The 12089-nt window shown below is 35.6% G+C and overlaps 1 protein-coding gene across 1 annotated transcript in view; it reads left to right on the forward strand.

Annotated features, from left to right (window-relative positions):
- Window positions 1-12089, forward strand: part of Ca-alpha1T (Ca[2+]-channel protein alpha[[1]] subunit T) — a 49492-nt gene that overhangs the window by 11514 nt on the left and 25889 nt on the right. Inside the window, 5 exon segments of the mRNA XM_018451307.1 lie at window positions 2898-3009; window positions 3754-3887; window positions 4313-4410; window positions 5213-5384; window positions 11671-11774. Of these exon segments, the coding sequence (XP_018306809.1) occupies window positions 2898-3009; window positions 3754-3887; window positions 4313-4410; window positions 5213-5384; window positions 11671-11774 (620 nt within the window).

Consider the following 12089-nt stretch of genomic DNA (forward strand, 5'->3'; position numbering starts at 1 on the left):
CGGAGGCCAACCGAGTTTATTGATCGAACACATTCTGAGCACATTTGTGGGAGCAGATAACGCAAAATGTTCCTCGCGATCCGCCTGTCAAAATCATCAACTTGGTGCTTTTTAATGCAAGGGTTCCTCCGGCTCCCTTTTCCGCCCGTAGTTGCCCTCGTTCTTCGTCGGAGATGAGACGTTACAGGTGCTCGCGGCCGTCTGTGTAAGCACACGGGGTGGTTAAGAGCCGCTCATACAAACGTTCATCGATATCGACGCTTGGCACGCGAAATCGTGTCGGCGTGATAGATCGCTATTATGATACACCATCGCTTCGCAGGCTTTTGCAATCGTACGGCAATCTATCACGCATCTGGCATGAACTGCGTAGATTGTACAATTCTGTGTTTAATTCGGGTCAAAAGAGAATGCTTTTGAAATACTGATCTGTACAACGTAAAAGTTGCAAAAACTTTGTTTACAACAAAAAAATTGTAAAAACGTCTATAGCCGACGTTCGAAAAATAAAGACGTCCTTCATAATTTTAACACACTGAATTGTGGACGTTTTAATAAACTCTTTCAGACGTCTGCGTTATCAAGAGAAACGTTTTATTTAGCGTGAAAATATTATGTTCTATGAAACAAATTCGATATTTCAATCGTATAATGTGTATAAATAGAGATTATCATGATTCAAATTAAATTTTCAATAGAAAATCCATTTTAATTAATTAATCAATTAATGAATTACATGAGATTTATATTTTATTTACTAAGAGCTTTTCGAATGATACATCGCCTTCTAACTCTATATCTATAATGAAATTTCTGTTGAAATTAAATGGAAATGTTTTAAGGAGCTTAATGGTGGATTGATTTGTGGGTAGACGAATCACCTTAGTCGAATGTCAATTTTGTCGCTTTTTCATTAGATTAATTACTCCCTGGTTTCTGATAGAAGGCTGTAATATCTCTCTATATCCCTGTAAATATATCACGAAAAATTGTTCCATCTAACACCAAACTGTACGAAACGTTCCATTCGCGTGATAAGCAGCGATCGATTTATTTTTACTCTATAACCAATTTCCTACGCGCTCGGTCGAACCATTTATCGTCCGGATACCGTAAAAAGTAACGAAGGTCATTTATGAAGATAGACGGGTTCAAGTTCAGATGTCACACCATGGCCACTTATTTTCGTTGACTACAGACATATCGATCGATTCGGTGTAATTCGGAGACACAGATCGTTTTTGTGACGGCTTATAATTAATTGAGTGCAACAAGTAGCGCTGAAAAGAATTTTAGTCAGGATAAGAGATTGCAGTAATCTTTATCTTAACAGCGTTTCTTACTTTTAACCTTTTGAGAAGGGCGTCGGCCTCGCGTGTAACTCGATGTCAGTAGCCGCCTAACACATGAATAAGCTGCTTGCACGCGATGCCGATGAGCATCGTATAACGTCGAGCGAACGAAGAGTGGAATACGAATCGCAGTTGCTAGGAAATCAATTCCTTTTATTCCCGGTCTCGATTTCTTATTCCCTCATGTCACGCACTCAATTTATCTTCATATTAAAAAGGATTTATGATAAAAAAAATGTTACGTCTTGAAAATATATCATGTCGTAAGATGTCGCAGAGGTTAAAAGAATAATTAAAAATATCTTCCCTTGATATGAATGGAATAATGATATGTTTTTAAATAAAACATATTTATCTTTAACAAAATCCAGAATTTAAAAAAAATTGATATTAAAAAACATATATACTACAAACACTTTTACATGAAATTTATATTATATGTATGTAAAATTTATATTTACCGTATAGTATTAACTGTTAGTATTTAGTATTTAGAGAGTTTAAAATGATATTTGTATGTAATTAATAATCGCATTCGATACTGAGATATCACAACCCTATTAAAAGCCGTAACTACCGAAAACTGATAGCTGCTAATTATACGATCGGAAACTTGCAGCATCGCATCGCTTGCACATACAAGTTCTTGATTATCGATTTCTATTTAACTTCATATTAAATTTCATTATGTCAGCACTTGTGTGTCGTGATAATAAAAAAAATTGTTTGAATAAATAGTAGTGTAATATAGTAATGATCGAATAATATTTTATTCAGTGACAGTAATTTATACTTTATTCAGTGTTTCGACTAGTAATGTTTTATTCAGTGTTATACGTTTGCAGTATTTTTTCCACGTGCAGAGACACGCGATTAGATTTAATCGCACAACCTGTCTATTTATTAAATAGGCATATTGAGAAGAGCGTTACGAAAAAAACAGGATGTTTCGACGATAGTCACTTGGCAACGACAATCAGTGCGCCGTTTAGCAATTTGATTTTCATCGATCGAGACTATAGATAAAAATTATATAAATTGATTACAAATATAATATAATAGAATAGTATTCTACGCTCAATTATTGATAACAATTGTAATCTTGACAATCATGATGGATGTTATCAACAAATACGAAAAATTTTATAATTTTTTCCATTAACATCATTTTTATTTTTACTGCAAATGTAGTAATAAAATTATTTACTCACAATAATATTTTGACACTTTATAATTTTCATACAAATAATGGAATCACATTCAAATTATATTATAAAAAAATTGCGGTTTATTTATTTAGAATAAAAATTAAAAATTCTTTAGTTGTGGTAAATGATTACGATTTAGGAAGACTTGTTAATGCATTGAATGCGAGATATTCCCAATATATTTCTTATTCACTTTTTACGTAATCTGTGTCTCATATACTTAAAGATTCTACTTCATGTTAGTTAATGTAGCAGTAACGTATTGTTCTCGCTTGCGATCTGTAACCTTTAATCAGGAGAGATACCTAGCTATATCTATTCCTTAACAAAGACTCACGTGGTTCGAAAGGGTGAGCATGATGGTGATCCTTCTGAACTGCATCACGCTCGGGATGTACCAGCCATGCGTGGACGACCAGTGCGTAACGAATCGATGTAAAATACTGCAGGTACGTAATTATATTTTAACAACATTTGACTAGAAAAAATTGAAAAAGATGAACCAGAGTGATTCGTGTTATGACATCGGATTTAAGAAAACAAAGTGTAGTATATAGATTTTATTTAAGTAATAGCCATTTCCATAAGAATGGTTCCCTTCGTGATTCTTTGTATCGAAATATCGTACACAGAAAAAATATTACGGTTGTCACAACCAGAAATAATGTAATTTTTACCCATGAATACATTTGGTTGTGATAAGATGGACATATCTTAACAACCATAACCGTTAAGATATGCCAATTACGGTTATCACACAATCGTATTATAATTCTTATAACCCAAAAATGTATTGATGAGCGACTTTTGATCATGGCAACCGTAGTCGTTTTTTCCGTATATTTATATGTGCCAGGGAGAAAATCTAATATCTGAATGGTAATACATATTTACAATTCAATTAAGTCAATTTATGAGGAACTTTCGCGTTAAGTGATTATCTGACGTGCTGATAAGCAAATTAATCGATTGCGCATCTTGACACGGTTTCCGGTCGGTTCGCAATTAGTCCAGCAAAGGTGGCGGAAGAGGAGATGGAGGAGGAGAAGAAGGATGGGATGAGAAAGAGATGAGAAAATTACCGACATGGTACAGCCGTTAATCGAATCCTCTAGTAGAGCGTCCTGAATCAATCACGATGTATTACGTCGATCGTTCTAATCAAGCTGTGTTCTTCTATCTATTTCTTCCAGATGTTCGATGATATCATTTTTGCCTTCTTCTCCTTGGAGATGACCATAAAGATGGTAGCGATGGGGATTTACGGTAAAGGAACTTATCTCGCGGATTCCTGGAATAGATTAGATTTCTTTATAGTGGGGGCTGGGTAAGTATTTCATTTAGATACTTTATTGTTTTCTTAGAATTGCCTCGTTTAAAAGAATTTTTGTACAAAACTTTCGAGAATTTATATTGCACTATGATATAGCTAACAATATGGGAAATTAAAAACTTTTCAATATTAAATGTTATAAAAGTATTTTAAAAAATTGTAATAATTTTATAATATTTATAATAATTAACTGACATTCTATGATTATAAAACTTTATGTATTTTGTATTTAAACTATTGTCTAAAATGTATTATTACAATTTTTAATTAAACTCACATATTTAAATTTAAATTCAGGGCAATTAAATACATTTTATACGTAAATTATATTAAATATATTATTTAATTACAAAACATTCTACTGTCATAAATTATAAAATAGACGTGTTAAAAGAATTTAAAAAGCAACTTGGTTGTAGCGCTTTGGAATACTGCCTAAATGTGGAAAATATGAATCTGTCAGCCATACGAACGATAAGAGTATTAAGACCGTTACGAGCGATCAATCGAATACCAAGTAAGTAACGAGATCTTTGTGATATGTCAGATACCTCGATAGTTGACGATTAACCCCAGTTTCCATCGTCGATTTTACGGTGCATTGCCAGGTGCATAACCATCGCATATAGATCGTAATGCATTCACGGTTGATTTCATCTTGGAATTGAAACGTAACGAAGACAGAAGAGTATATATAATCATATCGAACAAGAACAAGTAAAGTTGGCAAGAAGAGACATTTAGCTGCAAATCGAAATTCAGTAAGCGACACGTGTACACGCGTACCGGAACTCGCGACCTTAATTTTAATAACAGATCCTTGGATCAATAAGTATATCTTGATCCATTTTCACACTGTCAAAATGTTTAAATCATAAGCCGTTGAAAAATTTTTACGCCAACTATTTTTGAGATTGAAAATTGAATAACAAAATTTTATCATAGTCTTCAACTTCCTTTCTCAGAATTTAAACGCTAATGACTGAAGTATCTAACGTTGGATCCTAATAAATTTCTACGAATAACGGTTGATTAAAAATCTCTTTTTTATAAATAGAATAAAATATTAATCAATGTGTTTACTATTAAAACTAAAATCGAGAATTTAGGTTATTCCGCTCACAGTATACTTTCAACTTATATTGTATAGAAAGAAAACAATCGGAATAGCATCAGATTGTTCCAGTATCCGAGGGAGAATATCCGCAAGCAGATGTTGTCATGGTTCAAAGAACTCGATAACGAAATATAATATTGACGAGACATTACACATTTATTAATCGCTTATCAAGCGTTATTTTCACAAACACCTCTGATAGGTATGCGGATACTGGTGATGCTGCTGCTCGACACCCTTCCCATGCTGGGCAACGTATTGTTATTGTGCTTCTTCGTCTTCTTCATATTCGGCATCGTGGGCGTGCAGCTGTGGGAAGGCATACTACGCCAACGCTGCTTCCTCAAGGCTCTGCCCAACGTCAAGTATCCCGAGTAAGTCGGCGAGAATTTTAGGTCCTAATCGTTGATTACTTTTTTTTTTTAATTGTAAATGTTGGACTTCGATTCTTCACGTTATTGCGCCTCACGCTGCATCGCATCTCGTTTTTTCTCTTCTGTCTGTCTTTCGATCGCTGTGCAGTATGAAGCGCTCCATCGCCAATCGTCACATTTCCGCGAGACGGCGAAACATGTGGAACTCAGATTCGGCAATTCGTCGTTAACCAGAAATTTTTCGCGATTTGAAGTACACATCGTGTACGATATCGTGTACTTCAAACACGGTAAACGGTAAAGCATATATCTCAGCGCAAAATGGCTCGATTTTAACAATTTCCATTTAAAATTTATCGTAAAAATAGCTAAATATGAATTTAGTCAAGATCATTATTTGCCATATTCAAAACACTTTCGCTTTTGTGTAAAAATTCTATTTTTGAAGCTTTTGCAATAACATACGTCGGAATACAGTAAACGTTATGGCCTTATATGTGAAACGTCTAGGAGGAATAATTTTTTACATATCATCATAATATTTCATGTATTTTAATATCTTTAGGCATATTTGCGTTTACCGTGTTCAAGGCATGCTATTGCATAAAAAAAGTCTATTACTGCGTGCGCAATTTTTTGCTCGACAATTTTTTGCTTAGATAGAATATTTCTATTTGACACGCCTGCAATTTGTTTCGTCGCCTAAGACGATGCAGATTTCTTCGGGATTTTTGTTATGGGACTTGCGTCTGCAAGTGGAATAGTCAAAGATTCGAGACCGTGGCGAATCAGCCACATACACGCGATTCGACATCGATTAAAACGACTTGGTCATACGGTTCGTTCACGCGGAGCCCAATTGTAATCTATGAAAATATCCAGATTGCATGGCGAGTAGCTCCAGTTGTCGCAAAGCATCGCTTGCCGAATTTTCTTGCTGTAAATTTAACGCTCCGCTCTTTTCTTCCTTCACTCTCTGTCTTTCGCCAATTCTTCACTGCGCTAATACTTTGCGCTCGATCCGCTTCTCCAAATCGATCGATATTTGCTCAGAATACAATGCAAACTTTGTAACTCATGCTCACTCCGCTCGGCTTATCACGAAACTACCCATAAAATCATCGTCTCAAACTTGAGATGGATGCAATCTAACGAAGGCGGATAATTAAATACTCTTATAAGTTTATTTATATAATATTCATTTGTCGCAAATAAGAAAATGTATCACGAATAATCTACACATCTTTTTTATACTTTTTTCTTATATTTTTTAAATGTTATTCTTTTTTTGCGGGAATATTTATTGCGAATATTTATGTAAAGTCTGATATATGCAATATCTATTTAAAAAACAGGAACATCTATAAAAAAAACAAGAACAATTTTAGTTTCTCTTAACAATATTTTTTTCATTATTATAACTTATTTGAAAATTTATTCGATTCGTTGAGAACCTATAAAAGAAGTTTTGACATAAAGGAAGATCTCCGTAAATGACGAATATAAAAATTACAAATTACTTTTCTAAAAAATGTTAATTTTTTTGTAACAGTATAAAAGAAAGCAATCTCTGCATTTCATTTTTTGCCACATGAATAATTTAATACGCGCAGCAATCATCAATCTTGCTCTATCGATCAAACGTGTAAAACCTTTTTCAAAGTAAAAATAATTTTAAAAGCGTGGCTTACTTACAGCGACTTTTCTGTCAAATAGATATCGATTTGAGATTGTTGATACGCTCTAGCTGAGAAAGATATCATCGGTGGTGTAAGGGATCATAAGAAATTCGTGAAAAGCCCTGGATGGATCAGTATGTTCTTTCCTGAATTTTTGCTTTACAGGAATATATCACGTTAGGCGATCTAAGACGCTCTCCTCCCTCATTCTCTTTCTTTCTCTCTTTTTTTTCTTTCTTTCTCCCTCTTCTGCTCCTCGTGACTAAAAAACCTAGACATGTAAGTACATGACCCCAGGGAGGCAGTGACAGGCTATTGTTTCGCTGTTGCAGGTTACTCTCGGACGAGTACTCGGTTCGATCACGCATTTAGTAAGCTCTAGTAGAGAACAATGTGCTGTACATACATATATATCTTTCTTTCTCTCTCTCTCTCTCTCTCTCTCTCTCAATAATACATACCTACTATATAAATCACAAAATATACACGTGGCATCCATATGTACATATATGTATATACATGCAACCATACGTGATGTGCATATGTATATAATATCTCTCTCTTACTCTCACTTCCTCTTTCTCTTGCTCTTTCTCTCTCGCTCTCTTTTTCTATCACTTCTATCTGTCCCTCTTTTATTTCTTCTCTCTTAACCACTGTACCAGTGTGCGACTGTATCGTAGTGTGTACTCACATAGAGCATGTCGACTCGACCGACGACGAATAAAACGCTATTTCGTATATTGGCTGCCGATCGAGGAGACGATGATTCCGAGATCCCCGAGAGCGAGAGAAGAGATCAACCCTCCTAAACTTCGAGATAGCATTTTAGTGTTACGGGTTACTACACCGTCTCTACACACTTAACCGTTCTAGCACCGAAGTTCTCTCCTTGATACACAAGTTGTACATAAATCGCGTGGTTCGAAAAGCGGGGATATGCCAATGATGGAGGAGGGATCCGTAATTTGTGGGCGACCCAGAAACTCCATGTTTCTCCACGAGATTGCTGTACTCCGACACTTCGGGATCTCTTCGGCTACTTCGATGCACGAGTCGATGTTATTCTCCCTCTTCTTTGCTCTAGACATACTTCTTTCGTGATTCTCATGCGCCTCTCTTATTTTCACTATCACTATCCCCTTCACTCTCTGCCTCTTTCTTTTATCCTCCCTCAGCGTGTGTTTAGTCGATAAGCATTAACGATGCTTTCTGCATATGTGAATTATCGTTTAAGCAACTATGTGTGGCATCGGTGATCTCTGTGGTTTCACTACATCGCACCGCTTTCACGATAGCGTATCCTTCCATTACGTCCCAGAGGATCCCGAATTTCACGATCCATATATAAAATAGAGTTTTTTGTCCATGGATTTGAAATTGACGTTTCCTTGAAATGAGAAGTTTCTTGTCTCTAATTCTTTTAAAGTTCAAGGGATTGAAACTTTGACATTTTAAGGAAGGATTCGACGCTTCCCCGAAGACCTCATTATGTAGGACATGGATGCGGCACTCTCATATCAGAGGCACTCTGGGTATCAATGACGTTGCTGTTAATGACTGTAAAACGAGCCGAACTCTAGACTTTCACATCCGCATGTCTCATGGGACGTTCTGTTACGGTTCGGGTACGATTATAACGTGTTTAAGGAACAAGAAACTTCGTCGCACATTTTAAGATTTGCCACCCTAGATGAATACTTGCGCACCCGGATGCATAGTGCCCCGAAGTCGCTTTAATTCTGAACTCGTGTGGCGCGATAGTGCAGCAGGAAAGAGAAGTAGACTCCATGAAGCTTCAAGCCCACAGAGAAGCTAATTAAACGCGCGATGCTCGCGCGGTCTATTCCGGTATACGCAGCAGTTATTTTCGAACGTTTATCGACTTCTGCACCGGCGTTACTGCCGTTCCTGCGCCGTGCAGCTGTAGCGCAGCGCTGGAGCTTCGCGGATAGCGATGGCCCTGGAAAGCGATATTAACTCATAATTTTTCAAACACGCAAGCCAAGTGAAAAGGCATTAACGTATATCTCACGATTACGGACGGTATCAGAATTTGAACCAATATCAAAAGCAATAACGTCAGATTTATTTGCAACAATGTTTATTTAAAGTAACACATTCTTATAATTTAAAAGAAAACAGATATGTATGCGATTGAAAATTTTATCTCTTAGAAAATTTTATTTTTATTATGTATCCGTTTGCTTTACTGGAAAGCATCGAGGTGTCATCGCTATTTGCATAGAGCTCGCTGCTAAAATGCGCTCACGGATGTACAAGGGGACCAGATTTTGTAATCACGATCTCGTAATTAGTTAATCTCTTTTACTTTGAGAAAAGCATTATAATGATAAACAGACTAGAGTCTATTTCTATGAATATAGATTAACCTTAATCTTGCTTAATTAATTTAATTTATTCTTTATCTTTTTCTAATTCATAAAATCAGAGAGAAGAAGATAAACAGTAAGTTAAACTAAAAAATTAATTGTTTTTCTTTGGGCAATATATTTTCACGAAGCTTTAGACTCCTCTTTGAAATCATATTTTCCTGTCATTTCCAAGTTAAATTGATTTTGCATCAAGGTACAGGCACAAATAGGAAAAGTTTATTGTAATTTATTATGGGGTTAATATATTGTGTTCAAAAGTAGGACATCTAGTCACCTTATAAATATATAACATATGAGAGGATCTAGAACGATGGGCACGATCAGCACAGCGCGAGCACAAACGTGAAGCACACGCCTATGACGCGTTAAAGACACGCAAATTAAGGAGAGCACAGGCGATCACGTGCACACTGCTAGTTAAGCATACATAGCGTGTGTTTGGAAACGTGAAATTGTGTCGCATTATTTTAGCAAATATAACGCCACATAATATGCAATATTCCTTTATCGCTCTATTTTTTTTCCTGTTCAGTCAATGAATTTTATTATGATATTATAATAAATAACAAGAAATATGAAATTTCACCATAACTCCGTTATAAGAAAATACCAGTGTAAAGAGAGATAAAGTACGAAGTAAGATCAATCATCTGATTTAAACGGGATTATCAATCACGAGAACGTCTGAGAATCCAGAATAAAAGACGCCATATTGCGATAGAGGAATATAATCGAGCTTGGAGAAAGATGGCACCAGTACCCTCCGATCCTAAAGAGCGTAGCATAAAATTATGAATTATCCATCAGACTCGAGACGTCACATGTTTGCCCATATTTTACTTTAATATATTCAGGATTACATAAACGTATTATTCTGCACATGAGAGAAAGAACGTCAGTTGTATTTTCTAATTCTTTATATTTTTTAATAATAATAATAATATCAAATAATTACTTATTATATTAAATAACATTTAATTCGCGATTGTCTTTCAAATATCAAGCTCGATATCCTTCGAATTTTTGGAAGAGTAAGGTTTTATTTACATGGCTCGACAACGGCGAAACTTTCAATCTTTGAAGCTAGAAACGGCCATTCATTTTCGGCATCCATGGCCGATACTTCGCGAGGAACGTGTTAATTGTTTTTCTTTTCGCACTAGCCGACTATTTTCGGCGTGATACCAGCCGCGTGCACGCAAACTCGTGTCGGTATACGTATATCTGCATTTGCCTACATTTTTCTCAATCGTTGCGCACGTACGTTGTACATCAGCATCTACATACGTGTACGTATACTGTACTATATAAGATGTCCGAGAATCATCGGACGAGCTGTCGACCAGTGATACAAACAGGGTCGAAAGTGTAAGCATGACAAGGCCGATAGGAAGCGCGCCCGATTTTCCGAACAATATACGCTTTATTCGAAGCAATCTCGGTACGAATGCCGCGTTAAGCACATATCGATCAGTTTTGCGAATCAGTGCTACAGCCGCGTTACGCTGATAATTTGCGTGGCATAGGTTGTTTATGATTAGCCTTCATTCGTGTGCATATACATTCTTCGGAATCTATAGCACGGGACTCCACTCCGATCGATTGTATTTCCATTATTTTCGGTTAGGTTTCCAGTATTCATATACAAAAAACCACACTGGGAGCTCCTCCGGTAATTCCGCGACACTCTAAATATTATATATACTATGAATATATGAATATATACATAGAACGAATTTACGCTATACCATCATCTGAAATAGCTTCTTATATCCCATAAATTGCAATTCTTTCTTTGGAGGAAATGTGTGCTTTCTTGTATTAAAATTGAAAATTATTTAAAATTGTGTTGCCGTCGCATTTATTTTTTATCCCCGGCAAAGTCGCCTTGATTTTTTTAAATAATACAAGGTTCATCTTTGCTTGAATTATTCCTTTTAATTATTTTTTTCAAGTCAGTGCGTAAAAAGTTATTTTAGACGATAGTTTCTAGTGACTCGTTCTGTGTATATACGTTTACGCTATATATATATATATATACTATATATTATAACACGCTCTGCATACCTACTTACAATGTACGCATAAGCGAAGCATGCGAAGAGTGCATCCGTGCATAATAAGGCATATGTATGCAAGTCTTTAAACTTAAGATTCTACGCGAGGATCGGTGTGATTAAATTTTTAATCGTCGCTCTGTTGATTTTCCAGCGATCTGGAGAAGTATTTCGAATCTCAGGGTCAGGATTACATTTGTTCGCGTCCCGACGACAGCGGGATGCACTCCTGCAGTAATCTGCCGCCTCTCAAATTCGGTGAGTACATCCTCCATCAACAAATTTCAAATGAATTTGCAAAATATAATTTAATGAAATACTATACATACGTAATTAAATTTAAATCTCTAACAATCGCGTAGAATTAAATTAGAATTGCTTTATACAGAATACTGCAGAAATCTAAAATTCAAAAACATTTTATAAATATTTTTAAACTTTGATGAGAAATATTGTAGTCAAATATTGAAGTCAAATTTTCGTTATTCTGAATTTATAACCGAGCAACTTTATTGTTCAATATTCCGAATTTATCGCGTTATACTCATTCACGTTGTACATATTCGGGTAATT

This window comes from Mycetomoellerius zeteki, unplaced genomic scaffold, assembly GCF_001594055.1.
Source record: "Mycetomoellerius zeteki isolate Tzet28-1 unplaced genomic scaffold, Tzet1.0 scaffold31, whole genome shotgun sequence".
In the NCBI taxonomy this organism is placed as follows: domain Eukaryota; kingdom Metazoa; phylum Arthropoda; class Insecta; order Hymenoptera; family Formicidae; genus Mycetomoellerius; species Mycetomoellerius zeteki.